The 17,126-nt window shown below is 35.3% G+C and overlaps 1 protein-coding gene across 1 annotated transcript in view; it reads right to left on the bottom strand.

Moving 5' to 3' along the window:
* LOC127226439 (anoctamin-3-like) overlaps positions 1–17,126 on the bottom strand; it is a 112,596-nt gene that overhangs the window by 74,673 nt on the left and 20,797 nt on the right. The window contains exons 5-8 of the mRNA XM_051190476.1: positions 14,990–15,096; positions 12,708–12,763; positions 8,901–9,022; positions 4,499–4,633 (exon numbers count right to left, since the gene is read on the bottom strand). Of these exons, the coding sequence (XP_051046433.1) occupies positions 4,499–4,633; positions 8,901–9,022; positions 12,708–12,763; positions 14,990–15,096 (420 nt within the window). The remainder of the gene's footprint in view (positions 1–4,498; positions 4,634–8,900; positions 9,023–12,707; positions 12,764–14,989; positions 15,097–17,126) is intronic.

Raw genomic sequence — 17,126 nt, 5'->3', positions numbered from 1 at the left:
TCTCTTCCACTGAGATTTATCTCCAGCCTGAACTGCTAGAACATTTTATAGTAACACTGAAAATATGTATTGCTAAGGATGTGGAGATATTGAAATTTTAGTATGTTAGCGAGAATCTCAAATGCTGTTATGGGAAGTTGTAAAAGTGCTTCAAAAGTATTTTTTAAAATGTTCTTATATGATATACCATATCATAACATATGATGCTATAGCTCTATTTCTAGATATATTAAAAAAGTAATAAAACCAGGGTTTTAAAAAGTGATGTTTACTGAAAAGCATTCAATCCTCAGTTTACATGGTACCCAAAAGCTGGGTGCCAGGTTGGCATTTCTACCTTCATTCTGTGTCTGTACCTTTTAGAAGGCACAGGGATAGACTGTTTTTTAATTGTGTTTATTTAATTACCTTGAAATTCAGGCAGAACAAAGCTTTACGGGACAAAAATCCTTTACATATCTGTGAGGGTGAGTTTGTACCATCAGAGATGAAACCTTTAACAATTTATAGTATGACCTCTTAATGCAACCATGGTGGCTCACTGATGCATGGACCTTTGGCCACAACCGTTTACTTTTTTTGCACTGTAACTCTTGCTAGACCTTATGTTAGTCCTGTGAGGATAAGCTGGGTGTCACTAGATCTCTTTATCAGCTCCCCATCTTACTATGATTATCTTCTCTTTCCTTATTATTGTGTCTTTAATTGGTGAATTGAAGAAGGATAGCCATGCCTCCCATTTGGGGCTACCAGAGCCTAGGCTTTGACACTAACACTTCAGAATGCTCTTGTGTTTGTGTGATATTTTGATTAAATTTTGACAATAAAGTTTGTTTTGAATCAGAGGGTGAAGCTGACCCAAATTAGCCATAGAGGTTTTGGAGGACTGAGGACAGATAGAGAGACAAGAAGTAGTAAGGCAGGGCCTAGAGAGGTTCTCAGCCTTTTTGAAGGAAGACATAAAAGAGGTAGGAAGTCACTGATGGCTGCTCCCCTGTTTCTCTGTTCTTTAAGTTTATTACCCTGACATCTGACTTCAGATGTTTGTTGATAAAGAATAATTAGATATAAAAACATCACTTCTGTGCTCTCATCTTCTCTGAATAATTTTTAAAATGTGTTAAATATATTTAAGCAAATTTCTATGTATCAACTAATTGATAAAAAATACTATATCTATGCTTATTGCAGAGAAGAAATTCTTTCAATATGACAACATGGATGAACGTGGAACATGTTTTAGATAGTGAAATAAGCCAATCACAGAAGTACAAACACTGAATTATTTCAATTATTTCACTTATTCAATGTATCTAGCAGGCAACCATACATGTATGAAAGCAATCTAAATGAAATCACCAATCCTGGGGAGGCAGAGGCCCAAGTGGACAACACTTGTCACCAAATGAAGCTTCCAGGGTTGAGACTGTATTGTCGGCCAAAGCAGTCCCATTGGAACCCCTAAACAACCCAGGTGGTTGCCAAGACTATAAATTGTTCTTCACAAACTGATATTAAGTTCTGTCTCATTGCTGAATATAACCCCTACAAAACTAACAGAGCATGCAGAAGTGGAACTGGTGCCTACATAGAACTTTCATCCCTACATTCCAGCATCTCTGGTACAGAAAGGTACTCTGTGTGCTATCAAAGGAGAAAGGTAAACACCAAGCCAGCTACAAAGCCTTTGATGCACAATGGTGTCCTGCCTGCAAGATATGCTTGTGAAATAGTGACACAAAGCTTGTGGTAGTTACCAGCCAATATCTGATTTGACATGAGGCCCACTCTATGAGATGGAACACATGTCTGACAAAGATTGGATGACCAAGAATCTGAGACTAGATGGCCCATGGAAAAAATACTCACTTTCTAAAAAAAGAAAATAAAAAGTAGCAGCAAAATAACTCCCAATGTCATTCTGCTATATTCATAGATCAATGTCTTGCTCAGCCATCATCAGAGGTTTCTTCCTACAGCAGATGGGAACAAATACAGAGACCCACAGCCAGACATTATGCAGAGATACCAAACCTATCATCAAATCTCTCCCCTCGGGGCTCTCTGAGAACCCATTGGAAAGAGGAGAAGCAGGACTGGAGTTGTTGAGGGAATAGAGGTCACCAAGAAACAAGTCTTTCTAGATCAACAGGATCAATCTTGTGCCCTGGTCTCTTTTCCTTTTTCCTTTCTTTTTGTTTGTTTTGTTTCATCCTATTCCAATGTGTTTGTGTTTGTTCTATTTTTATTATATTAAAATGCATTATCCCTTAGAAGCCTGTTTATTTTCTAATGTGAGGCAAAAAGTGGGTGGCCCAGAAGAAATGGAGGAGAGGAGGAACTGGGAGGAGTGGAGGGAGGTGAAATCACATTGCATCAGGAAAAAAAAAATCAATTTTATAATAAGAGGCAAAGATGAAAACAAAAACACAAACAAGAAAAGAATGTGACTGTATTTTGGTTGTCAGTTTCTGGCAGATCCATAATAAACAGGCCCATATCTCCAGCTTTCTATCATTTCACTACTTTGTAACAAACAAAAAGGAGCTTAACAAGATAGTAAGATGAACCAACACAAAACAAAACAGCCTTGTCCCTGCCTGTCCACCAAGATAACAGCCAAGACCCAACCATGTCTGGCGCCCTGAATGGAAACTTTTAGTCTCAAAAATTTCAAAGTCAAGATATTCAGTGCTTCTTATCTTGGTTTAGAATAGAAAGTCTGACAAGATCTTAATTATAGTGTGAATGCCGTGGTGAAAGCACATAACCGAAGAGTTTGTTAATGATTTTTAAAATGCTCCTTGTACTAAAGGTTAAAGAATGTGTACACCAAAGACACCTTCCACGGTAAAAAATCAATAGGGATAGTAAATTTCTTACTTTTGTGCATTTTCATGTTTGTTTTGATGGAGGGAGGTGTTTATATCTCATAGTAAGGCTATATGAAGTGTTGAAATTATGAGAATATTCCCTATGGACCCAATCTGAGCAGCAACTATTGAGAGATCATTCCTCATATTTAATTTTTATTGAAAATGGATTATTTCTCAGAGAACATATCCTGATTATAATTTCCTCTCCTCCACTCTCTCCCAGGTCCTCCCCACCTCCCCTCCCTTTTGGAACATCCCCTTTCTATCATTAGAAAAGAACCTGATTCTATTTGTTCATACATGGTGAAAGAACAGCCTTTTTTATTTATTATTATTATTATTTTCGGACACTTTAACTGTAAGTCTCAGCCTGTCCTCTGAGCCAAGAGATCCCTTACTGGATAGTATATGGGAATCCCCCCCCACCCCCCATACATCAAATAATCAGAGAAGGAGGGAGTTCTTAAAGCTGAGGTTTATAGAGGATGATGTTGCCTCTTAGCATCACAGTAATTCTGAAAAATCCTGAAACAAACCTGTTTGGATCATATGGCTTTGGTTTACAGTGATTGCTTTGAAAAACAAGGGAATTTAGAGTTTTCAAATCAAAGAATTTGGTTATACAACTCAAATGCAATGCAGATATTTTTCCAAGCAAAAATATTATACATATTTTAATATTTTAGAGAAAAATACCAGGAAATTGATATCTATGATACTATATATAATATTATGTTGTTAATATGTACTTCCTAGTAGCCAAGTCATTACAAAAAGTTTAGCAAAAGGAGAACACAATGTTGAGTTTTGGCAAGATTTTTAAAAAATTGTTTAAATATTTTATGTGTATGTACATGATCCTGAGGGTGTGTGTGTGCCATGTGTGTAGGCATGTTTAAAGGATAGAAGAAGATCAGATCCATTTTAGCTGGAGTTATGGGTGACACAACCAAACCAGGTCTTCTGCAAAGACAAGGCTCTTAACTGCTGAGCCCCAGCAGGGAATTCTTTGTGTTTTGAACTTGATTATATAAAATAAAATTGAGTGTGTTGAATAGTGTTATTCTCACTCAACACTTTTGTTGAGAAATAATGCTATATTTGTAAGAATAATTCTTGCCTATTTCTAACTTATGCCACTCTATTTTAAAAGTATAATCACAATTTTAATATATGATATTGGCTTTTGTTAAATTCTAGTTTTTGATATTTTTAGATTATATAATACATACTGGAAAAAGAAATTTATCAAAGAGATAAGAACTCTTGGGACACATTAAAAGAATTTGCCAATCAGGAGGCAGAGGGAGGAGGATCTTAGTGAGTTTGAAGCCAACCTGCCTACAGAGCTAGTTCCAGGACAGACTCCAAAGCAATACAGAGAAACCCTGTCTCAAATAAAACAAACAAGCAAACCAACAAACAAAAAACAAAAAAAAAAAAGAACAAAAAAAGAATTTGCATATAAAACCATAAAAATTACATTTTAACAGCACTCTATTATACTAAAAACAAAACAAAACTCACATATGCAGCACTGCTATTATTTACTTTCACCATCATTGGCATTTGTAATTTCAGAAAGAAGGACAAATATTTTGGACAATCTCTTCATAGCTCACCTTACTTGACTTTCATTCATTGTAACTAATCCGTAGAAGAAAACACACAGGCCAACAACTGCGGCAGGAATCAGCATTCCAGTATACCATCCCAGCCAGGCAAAGTATAAACCAATCTTCTCACCAAAGTATAGCCTGCACAAGAAAGCCAATCTTCAGTTTGAATGAATGCAATATAAACGACCCAACAATCCCAAATACCATAACTAGTGACAATTTCAGATGGAAGCTGAGACCTCTAGCTTATGTACTTGTCAGCAATAGTGTATCTGACCCTTATGGCTGTTAATGACTATAATAATGGCCATGATATGTTTCTGTAAACTTTCAACAATACCTATTGCTTGTCCAACTTTCTTAAAATAGTTTTCATAACCCAAAACCAGTACATCTCCCTCCTCCTAATAGTGAACATTTTTAGTCACTTTTTAGTTTCTAACAGAGCAATGTTTTCTTGAGAATAAATGAAAAGGAAAAAGAAAAAATTCAGTTGGCTATCTGATTGGATTCTCAGTGCAGGGTAGATATGTCTCCACTTGAGCCTCTGATCAGATGTGCCTATGCTATACATCTCATCTTCTTCCACTAAAGCTCTATTGCTTGTCTGAAGCACATTTCCTTTGATTATCACAGGCCTCTAACTAAAACAAAAGTTTCCCTCTTCCTGTAACTGGTAGTTGCTCTTTTTTCATATTGTTTCTTCCAGGGAGCCTTTCTCTCTAATCCACGTTAAGATATTTTGCTCTTGTTCCCACACTGCCCTAATCCATGCTCCAATTAGTGTCATCAGTCATAGCTCTTCTTTATTCCTCAGTTATGTGTTACCTCCAAAATATTTAAGCGTCTTGAAGGTAGAGTTGCTCATTGGTTCACTAGCAGCCACTATTAAAAAAGTAAAATAAGCTAAAGAAATTCATACACTTTTCAGTTGATATGGAAGTAGCAAATTAATGAGGCAGTTCAAAGATCTACTTAATTATTGTTCCTTTATTCACTTCAATGTTGGTTTTTTGTAGGTCCATAATTTATAAAGGGCTGATAACAATAATTTTACATTCCCTGACTTCCTTACTACTTTAAGGTCTCCATTTTCTAAAACCAATTATATAACATACCCCTGCCTGCAGCTAGCTACATTGTTGAAAACTGATGCTTCTCAGTGATTGTTGCTGGGGACAAAATTCAATTATTATTTCTTATTAACAAGGCTTCGCTTTCTGCTTGTGAACAAGTGGATATCTTTAAAGTAGCTACAGGGACCTATCTGCTCATAACACACTAATATATTAATCTGCATTTTGTTGAAGTTAATAGAAACAATATTATCAGGCTAGAATATGATCTGAGTCAAAGCAGGTTTCAGTGTGTGTCAGGAGATGGAGAAGCTAGCTGCAGACAAAGAATAGCTCAAAATGACCTTGCCCAAGAACACTGACATTGACAACTATCTATAATATTTAATTATTCCTTAGCAGAACAACACAATCCCACAGCAGAAAAAGAACCAAAGGATACTTCGCAGCAGTTTCCCATGACTGCTCAATCAAGGCCATCTGCTTTGTCTGTTTTATGTAAAGTTCCCCTTGCGATATTTCAGTTGATCTGTCCCTTGCTAAACAGTTTCTATGTCAAAATAAACTGTGGTATCTATCGTTTTAGAAATAGTCACTTAATTCAACAACATTTTTTTAATTGAAATCCCTGATACCTATTGTTAAAATTGTTTGAAATGTCATACCACTGCTTTTGCAATTGATGATTTTTTTAAAGCACTCCTTTGGATTTCAAATAGATTCCATGGGAAATTTGGTTGAAACTAAATAAGCTTTGGCTACTAAGTATTTGAATCAATTTTAAATTGAGAAAACTATATAAACACATCTCCAGAAATGATTGTTCATTTTTTTTTTTAAAAAAAGGTAAGTTGAAAGCCTTTGGCTCATATATCACACCAAGGCATTTGCTTACTGAACATGACAATGCCAGATTTTCCTGTGTGAATCCCATTAGCTATGATCAAAAGAACCCAGCTGTCACATACCATCCTACGTAAAGACCCATGACCAGCTTAACTACAAACAGTTAAAAGTTCTGGAAAATTGTGCCTTGTACAAAATAAATGCATAGGCTTAAGTGTGTTAACCTGAATAGCCTCCACATTACTTCTTCAGTTTCAGTTTTAACTAAGTTGCTAGGAAATGCAGTCCATTGAGATGTCACGTGTACTCGTTAATTACATACCCTCTTCTGGTGGATGTCTCATGACACATCATTGCTTATTCACTTTAACACATGCTTTCATGAGAAAATTACCCATCTCCATGAGTAATCAAACAATAGTAGCTGAATAACTCTGCATGTTACTAATAGGGACCCCATTTATTTATATAGCATCATAGCTCAGTTTACCTGGAACAATAATAGCAATGATGATTGTAGATAGGAATAGTAATTCACGCTGAAATGCTACTCAGAAACCATCATCTGAGTTCCTAGTAAATATTTTTGAGCCAGCACATCTCACCCTATTGTGTCTATCCATCTCCAAAACAATTATCCCTTTACCTTTATAAATTAGAATAATGAAATTTGTCATGGTTGACAGAATAAGAGTCAAAGTATCTTGATTTTGCATATACTCAGCTACTAATATTTGCTGCGTATTCATCCTGTGTATCTCCAAGTGCTTACTCCACTTACTACCCTGTGACCCACAGAGTTCACCTCTATGGATCCTTATCCATTTGCTTTTTTAAAACTTCTGGTTTCTAGACAGGCTTGATGATTTCATGACATATATGGTAGATGACTTCCTTTCTCTTGTGTCACGGTTGTCTACAACTGCTTTCTTCCTCAGGTCACAGCTTGTATCTGGCACTTCCTTCTGTGGTTAGTCATTAGATGGTCCTGGCAAGTCTTACCTCCTCTTGTGTCTTTAAGGTAAGGTTTAATAATTGCCTCTAGTTTTACTAGTCCCTGAGCATACTATTGTATTGGCTTCCATGATACCACATCCCGATGCTGTGCATACTGTTTTACTGATTTCTCTTCAAGTACCCCTTCAGTAATCTGCTTCCAATGACACACTGACTGATGTTTTGTCAGCTATTCTTTATATTCTATAAACAGATAAAAATATCCACACATATAGCCTAATAATATATAAATGTTTTTCTTTTATCTTATAGATAGTCATCATTAGCTAGGGAATCAGGATAGCATTAACATATTTCATGTTTTTTATATGAACAATGTTTTCTTCAACAAAATAAAATATGTCAGCCACAAATATAAGTATTCCAAAAGTAAAACTGAATTCTTCCATGGTGATGCATGTCTTTTATTCTAGCATAGGCAGGCAGATCTCTGTCAGTTCGACTTTAACCTGGTTTACACAGTAAGTTCCAGGGATACACAGTAAGACACCATCTCAAAATAAATAGATGATAGATAGATAGACCGTCAGACAGAGAGATGACAAAGTTAAGAGCAACTACCTACTAGAAAGTGCTCATTGAAATAGAGAAAAACCTTTTTCAAAGAGAAATGTAGCCAGTCCTGTGTATTATCAAGTTCTTCATGTACAAATGCAACTATTCATCCATCAAAGTTGTGTCTGTACTAAACACGCAAGGTCTATTTTACTTGCCATTCATCTCTAAAGATACAGCATATCAACTATTTCCCTAACATTTACATTATATTAGTTATTATAAAAACTTTAGGGATGATTGAAAGTATGCTAAAGTATTTGTGTAGATTATGTGCAAACAAACACCATATAACAGGAACATTGGCACTGTGGAGTGTGCCTCCTGAGAAGAGTTTCTGGAAGCAGTTTCAGAATCCCTTGTGAATACTGATAGGATACCACATATGCACAGGTGATGTGTTGGCTGTTTTCCTATATGCCCTTATATTTGTTGAGTACTTCCTTGTTTTTTGTTTGTTTGTTTTTGTTTTTACAAGGGAGTCAGTTGTTCTATCTCCATTGTAAAATGCTTACCATGAAGCTGGGCAAAGAGATACTGGAAGTCTTGGAGGTAGGAAGAACAAGCAAACAACCTAGGATCGTTTTCTTTGCCCCAGCATCTGGTACTTTGGGTTTGTAATACACATGTTGCCATTTCCCCTTTACCCTTAAGAAGGGTAGTTACTTCCTGCTGTTACCAATCTCTGATTGACTTAAAGACTCTTTTATTAGCTTTCGAATTGGTTTCAAATAACCAACTCCATGAATTAAATGCCTTCCATTGAAAAGTCAGGTAGTGTTTTTGTTTATGCTTTTCTGCAGAGAGTTTCCAAACTGAAATAGCTGTGCTAAGAAATAATTCCAAGAAATAATTCCAAGCAAACAAAAGAACAGTTTGCTACTTAATACCGACTAGTCCATCTGTAGTACCTGATTAAGTCCAGAGGCTGATGCTTGTACCACATTCCCCAGCGTGCCCAGCGCTCATACAACAGATGCCTGTTATTCTGAGGTCCATGGGTTTTGATGGGCAGGCTACTCTTATAGGCTCCCTGAGACAAATAAAACAACATAAGTTGGAGTCCAGTTTCTTATTAAAGTTTGAACTGAATAAGGACTAATGAATTCCTAACAAGGTAATTTATCAACATATAAAATAATTAAAGATTATATACTCAAGCCCACCACTGGAATAGTAAATGCCATTACCATTTGATAGCTTTATGAAAATGATGTTTTAAATAATTTTTAAATAATTGGGACCCTTTTACTTAAGTAAATGAGACTTATATTTCACTGGAACTCAGGGTCTTTTCATTAAAAATGACAAAAATATTTTAATCTTCAATTGAGAAATTGAGTACCATTTTTCTTTAAGAAGAGCAATGCCAAAATTCCCAAATATTGTCTATAAATGTTTGTTTTCATTTAAATGGACTTGGTTATATAAAATAAATAAATAAAAATTTAAAAAAAAAAGATTGCCTAACGAGCAAAAGTACACAATAAAAGTCACAAAAATAATATATTAAAAAAAGAAGTGAGCTAGACACAGAAACGTTTTCTTTTACTTATAGAATAAACATTTGCTAAAAAAACAGCACAGGATCATAACCCTTAGAGCCACCTATTTGCTAGATCCCATGGTCCTAAAAGTTTACTAATGATATTCTAAATTTAAGCATTTAAAACATAGCATTTTCTTTCAAATGGGCTTCATGTGGTTGAAGGTTTTCTAATCAGTATTACAGATTATTTATTAAGTTTCTTGATGTCTTGAGCTCTGGTTTGCAAGTGCTTTGAGGCTCCAATGGTATAAGTTCATACCACCTCTGACTCTTTAATAAAATAGAAAATTAGGGGAAAGGTGATACACATTCAAAGTGCAAGCCCAGGGTGTCCTCTTTAAATGCCCAAGTATTTAAATCCTAATAATTGGGAGCTAAAGAGAAGAATGAAAAACCATACTGATTGCAGGTGCAGAACATCTCCTGGGGTTACTATTTGCTCTTGAACCTAGATTGCTGCCTATCTGATACTTATAGAAAGGACGAATAGCAAAATTGTCACTATTTTGCAGTCACTGCAATAGATCTAACACATGGTATTCAACCAGTTTTAGTGGTTAGATCATATACACTTCTAGAAGCTAAAATTTAGTGTACCAACGTTTGCCACTGTGCAACCTACACTTAACACCAATTACTACACTGCTCTAGCCTGACAGTGACAAGTGGTGGGCTGCACGGGAGAGCTGACTAAAAAGATAACTCTAAATGACTCATGCACTTGTGAGGCGTTCTGAAGGCTCAAACATTGTCAATCGCCCCTAATAACAATTTTAATTGATAGTCCTTCATGATCCATCTGTGACTTAGACTGTTTTCTCATACATGTGTACCTCTGGCCAATTGGTTTTCCTCTTCCTGCTCATTTTCACTAAAATGATTTGTCATGCTCCTCTAGCTATTCCTGTTTTTGTAAGGAAAAAAAAAAAAACCCTCACAACTAGGAAGAAAACTTATGAGACTGGACATAATATCCAGCATCAATAAAAAAGGATTTTAAAGTAACATTGTCAGACTATAGATTATTTGCATTGACTTTATTTTCTTCTTTGTAAATTTTGCTTTTCTTCCATGAGTAGGTAGCAATTCAAATCAATAGGCAACTCCTGAGCCCATTTCATTGTTTCTCAATTTTCTTTTACATATTTATAGTTCAACAATGGGATTTCTTATTCCTTTTGCATATTTGTGCCACATATTTATATATCAAATAATTTATATACTTAAATTAAAAAGACGATCATCAACAGCCAGCTTTGACAGCTGACAAATTTCCCACGAGAAACTCAAGTGAGCTGTCAGTGCACAAGCTAATTATGCTGAGAAAATTACTGTGCACAAGAGAATAAACCAAACCTTACTTTGTGAAATGACTCCCTTAGCTATGCCTCTCTGATCACTTTAGCTTACCACTTTCTATGAAGTATTTGAAATGATGTTTAATTTTTATAAGCTCTATTCCTATATATCCTAAGAGAAAACTATGTTTACTTTCTTCTGTGCAGTCACAATCACAAACCTGTGCTGGCTGAGCATATGAACTATACAAAAAAATCGCTCATAATTATTAGTCATATATATTTAGTGTAAGTGGGAATTACATGAAGATCATTAACATTTCTTATGCTTATAACTGCCTTTGAAAATTTACCTTCTTGTAACTGCATTGAACATGTTTATAATGGAAGTAATATTATTGTCAGTAACTAAGGGTTGTTTCAAGTGAGAGATACTCCATACCAAACATTTAACTCATTGACAAATACATTTACAATTCATTTTATCTGCTGCAAATTCCTCATATGCTCTAACTTTTGTGTTCATTGCATTAAGTTTGTAAATCAAAGAGTAATGGTACAGAAGTGAAACCTATATTTTATTTAAAATGTGACACAAGTTAAAAAGATAAACCTAGAGTGTCTATAGCAGAGGCCAAAGAGAAGTTCAACAGATGCTAATTTAGTTGGTCAGAGTCATTGACAGCTTCTAGTTAAAACTTGCAGCAAGGCTGTCAGCCTGGAAGTGAGGTAGGTAATACACAGAGGATTTGATTGTGGTCTTGTTTTTGACTTTCAGACATTTTACAACACAAGCCAGGAACCTGCCTTATTTGGAAGGGTTGTAAATTTCAAGCAGGAGGAAGCATTGTTTGTTGTGACAAAACAGAGGAAGGCTAGAATGTTAGGCTATTCTGGTGGAGGCTTGGGTTCCTCCCATAGGACAAACTTTAGATATATTTTGGGGTTGATGGGCTACTGTGAAACTAACAGATGGTAAAAGGGTCTCAGAGGACTATTCTAGGTGTGGACACTCACATATAAATGAATGAATTTTTTTATACACTATGATGGTTTTAGTGATAAATGGTCTCTGATGGTTTCAGGCATTTGAAAACTTGGTCCTCAGCTGAGTAAGTTGATTGGGGAGGTTTAGGAAGTGGAGCCAGGAGAGGAAGCAAGCACTATCCACAGGGTTTGAGAGTTTATGGTGTCATCCTAGTTCCTATCTCTGCTTGGGTCAAGACCATGATAGACGAAACAACAGAGCTAGTTGACCTGAGCTACAGCTACATAGACTATGGACTGACAGCTGGGAAAATTGCATGGGAACAAACTAGGCCCATGAATATGTGTGACAGTTGTGTGACATGAAAAATTAATTTTGGGGGAGGTGCACTAGCAGTGGCATCAGGACCTACCCCAGGGGCATGAAGTGGCTTTTGGAGCCCACTCCTTATGATGGGATTCCATGCTCAAACTTGATAAAAGGGTGCAAGGGCTTTGTCCTTCCTCAACTTGATATGCCACTTCCTTGATTCCCCCAAGGAAGGCCTTATCCCTTCAGAGGAGTGGGTGGGGGGGGATAGGGAGGGAGGTGGGAGAAGGGGAGAGAGGGGGAACTGGATTGGTATGTAAAGTGAAAAATAATTTTTTTTTAAATAAAGGAGTGAGTTCTAAGCTTGGCTCTCCACCCATCATTTCTGCAGCTTGCTGCCATGCTGCTCCCCTCATGGATTCTAACCCTGTAGAAACCCAAGTCTAAATAACCCATTTTTTCCATAAATTACTTGTTATGGTGTTTAATCCCAGCAACAAAAAAGTGAACAACACTGTCTCACAGAATGAAACTATTTTATTTTTATTAAATGGAAAAGATCTTTCAAAATTACCTCATGTGGAGGGAAAGCTGCTATGTAGGAACCATTATTTATAAGCTTGCGAATACCTAAGGAGAACAACAACAACAAAAAAAAAATCTGAGTCAATTTCAACGAAGGCTTTTCCTGAAATCATATGTAAAAGCGCAATGAACACAGAATTATTTTAAGACAGTGATGAATCAAATGATTTCCATATCCAGGTCAACTACAGGGACAGTATTTCTGAGCACGACATTGGTACTCAGATAGGTCTGTCCTTAACGCTATATGCAAGATATGGTATTGTTTTTGTCTAGCACTCTTTGAATATAACAATGTTTACTCAAATTAGAACTTTCTGCTCCCAGCATTTGACAGGAAAGATGGTGGCTTTGAGAAACTTTTATTTTGCTAAACTGAAAAACATAAAACACTCAGATTTGTCATCTCAGTGAAGATATTACATGGTTTTCATTTGAGAATGAACAATGAGAAAAACTTTCTGGAGATGTTTAGTTGTAATGTTATTACATTATTAACATTAATGAAATATTTGTAAACCTGAAAGATGGAATCCTTTGTGCAAACACAATTACATAAGGTGCTCATTAAGTAATTGAAATTTAATGAGTGCATATATTAGACTGTTCTACAGGAATTTGCAATGCCATTTTCATGTGATACACAATGGCTTGAGAAAATTGTTTTTAAAAAGCAAAAAATGCATATCTATATTTTGAAATAATGCATTTTTTACCATTTTTCGATAAATTCATCACTGTGGCTAAGAATACTTTTTGCTTTATTTTAGCTCTCCTGTTTTTAGCATATTTTCCACCAAGGGCATGATACCTTCATAGTCATTTAAAATGTCTTTTAAATATACAAATACAATTTCCTATCACATAGAAAAATTTCAGCTCATATTCTGGATATTTTATTTTTGTTTCATTATTATTATTATTTAGTTTTCTAATTTTATATATCAATCCCAGTTCCCTCTCCTTCCTTCCTTCCTTCCCTCCTTCCCTCCTTTCTCCCACTCTTCATGCCCCCACAAACCACCCTTCCATTCCATCCACCCCTACTCCATAGGGAGGGTGATGCCTTTCAGGAGGGGTCAACAAAATCTGTCAAGTCATTTGGAGTAGGGACTAGGCCCTCCCTCCTGCCTCTAGGTTAAGGGAGTATCTCTCCATGGGTATCTAAATATTCTCATTGTTTTGGGTGAAGTTTTAGTGTCTAAGGTAATTATTCGATTGCTCAGTCACAAATGAATTGTTAGTCAGAAATAAATTTGGCCTGATGATTCTTCTTGCCATAGTAAATATCAAACACAACTCTTTTTTTTTTTTTTAATCAGTGTTGTTTTCCATCCTAGCACAATCAGGAAAGATTGTGATAGATACCATGGGCTGTCAATTTTTAAATTCAAACAATTTAAAGCATTTGGCTAACACTTATTTCTTCATTGCTGCAATTTAGACTCACAATTAAAAGGTCAATTTATATGTTAGTTTTGTTTTCAATTTTGTGTGAGGTTTGCAATTTTATTTATCTCATTCTGGTTGCTAATATCTCAATTTTCTTTTGTATTTCATATGTACCAAACTGTTAACCACATCAAATGCTATAAAATTTCAAAATTTAATATGTTAAAATAAGTGACCACTTAATATTCCAGAAATAATCTCATTAGGTTATTTACATATTCTTCTATATTTTCATTTATTTTTATATCTGTCTATTAATAAAATGGAATCACACTAGCCCAATAATTTTGTAATTTCCTTTTCTTAGTGAATCATGAAGAGCTTCCAAAACTAGTTATAGCTAGGAACTAATATTAATCTCAGAATATAAACTCTGTGTCATAAACTATTTACATATAGTACACAAGAAATAAAATTATGGGTATATATTTACAGATAGAGGGTCTGGAAATTATATTGATAAAGAGAAAATAAATAGGTTTTAATGGGTGGTTGTAACACATTTGGTACTTTTAATTTTTTTATTATAATGCCATGCTGATCTCTTTCTACACATATTTTCATTAAAAAAAATTTGTAGTTTAGGATACATTTTTTTCTTGAGTGTTTGTATTCTTCACATTTCGATACAGTGGCCCAAATGCCCTCAAAAATACTTTTATGAAAAGTAGCAACACAAAATATTCATAGAAATTGTGTATAATGTGTTAAGTAATTCATTAGCAACTGAAAGTAAAAACCTTCATTTCTTATGAAACTCTAACTCTATATATAGCTTTTTTATATTTTTTAAGTATGTCTGTGAAATGATGTTCTTACCCACTTTTGATATTCCATTTTCATATTTGGTGCGTTCCAGCATGTGATAAACTATTCTGCTTCGAGTAGCATTGCTGAAGAAGGTGTCCTTATTGTTTATTATGAAGCTGTTAAGATGAAGGGATTTGCTTTAATATATTCAGAGCAGATCACAAAAATCTAGTCAGAATTATAAGTCCCTGGGTAACCACCCATCTGTCTCTATAATTAAAGACAATGCATGTAAAATATTCTAGGATGAGAGAGAAGTAAGTCCTCCTCTTTGACAAAAATAAACTGACAGTTAAAAATAAGTACTTATAGAAAATGCAGAGACGATCAAATGTTCTTTTCAGCATCTTCATTCAGCTTGTAAAGAATCCTCAGTATTCTCTTAGGTCTTGTTTATCATAGAGTAAGAAGAAATTAACCATTTGCTGGCTGGTGTTTGTACTTACACCTCAAACAATGTGCTCCAGATAGACTTCATTAAAAATTGAAATTATCTCCCATGCAACACATTCCATTCTATCTTACCCAGCTTTCAGAGTTTAGTGATGTCCTATAATTTTGTTTTTTCTTCTATATCCTTGATACCCTAAAATGCTCCTTTGTGGAAAGAATAGCAAGGAGTCCTTTGATGTGGATGATATGGAAAGCAAAGGGGGCCTCACAAGGAAATGATGAATCTGTTTAAATGTTTTCTTTCTAAATCTAAATCTTTCTAAGTCTTCAAGCAGTGGAATTAACTGGATCTTACTGGACTGGTGATACTTCCTGCTTCTATGCACTTTATCTCTGTGAATAACGAACCATAATTCTGTCGGACATTTCATCCGGGGTATTAATTATTCTATCCCTTACTTCCTCCTCATCCTTCTCACATATCCAAAGAGTTACCAAGCTAAGTAACTTTCCTGTTGAACCACTGCCTCCATGGCACTGCTACCCTTTTCCTGTGTGTCCTTGCTCCTGGTCTAGACTGTGAGACTATTGTCTTCTTAACATGTTTTACCCAGCCTTGTTTATTTCAATCAGTACAGCAAGTAGTTCTTAGGCAGGTAGTATTAGTTTTGCAGGAGGTTGTATTATGGGGGAATTAAGCAGGTGACATAATCAACAAGTGAATAAATAAATAAATCCCGACTGGTTTCTGTGGTGAACATGTAATAGTGTAACAATGTAGTGAGTGACCGGGGGAAGGGACAATAGCAAGAATTTTATGATGATTTTTCCTTAGATACTTAATAGAGGCAAACTGGTGGGAAGAAAAATACCCTGCAAAGCTCAGGGCCAGGATAGCCCAGATGAAGTGAAAAGTGGTAAAGATTCAGCTTGAGTTTCACTAGACCTGCTGAGTGAGTTTTGTGAGGTTGCACTGTTAATGGTAGGATGCCTGAAGGAGGCAGAGTGAGAGGGGTCCACAGGCACCACAGCAGGGCAGCCTACACTAAAAATAATTAAAACTTGAATTGTATGAGTACAAATGGGATGCTAGTTGGGAGGTATAAACCAGATGTTTCATGGTATCAGTGTTCTTCAAAGACTGAGCTGGGTCCTCGAGTTTTCAAAGGACGAGAAGAACATTTTGAGAAGTAGAAACTCTAACTGATTTTTGGCTGTGGTATAGATTGGTTCTATAATTCTTTCAACTACTATATCTCAGAATAAATTTCATCCAGACATCTAGAATGCCATCTGTCCACAGGCTTGGTCCTATTCTAAATTGCATATTTTACTACAATATTTTGTAAATATTCTATATTTCTCTATCTCCATGTTTGCCTTATTTTATTTAGCTTTAGAATTCCATTCTTGCCTATGGTATTCGACTAGGAGGATCATGAAGCAGAACATATGCCATAACGAACCTTATAATTCAATTAATGCCCTTCAGTCACTCAATAAATTCCAGTAGAGTGAAAGCATGGACAAATAAATAGATATGAAAGAAGTAAGAAGAAACAAATAGGTTTGACACAGAGGGAAAGAGAAAGCCAAGAAAGTTAGAGTGACATAGCCTTCTCTAATGAAATTCTCAATATTAAACAAAACCACTTAAATAGTAAATGTATTTTAAAGTAAAATTATAGTTCCAATAATTCATTAACTAATATTAGTGTTAGGAACAATCCTATTATTATTACCATTATTATTT

Source organism: Phodopus roborovskii, unplaced genomic scaffold (assembly GCF_943737965.1).
Source record: "Phodopus roborovskii unplaced genomic scaffold, PHOROB, whole genome shotgun sequence".
NCBI lineage: Eukaryota > Metazoa > Chordata > Mammalia > Rodentia > Cricetidae > Phodopus > Phodopus roborovskii.
The sequence above is the reverse complement of the archived record's forward strand: the minus strand, read 5'-3'. Positions and strand labels throughout refer to the sequence as shown.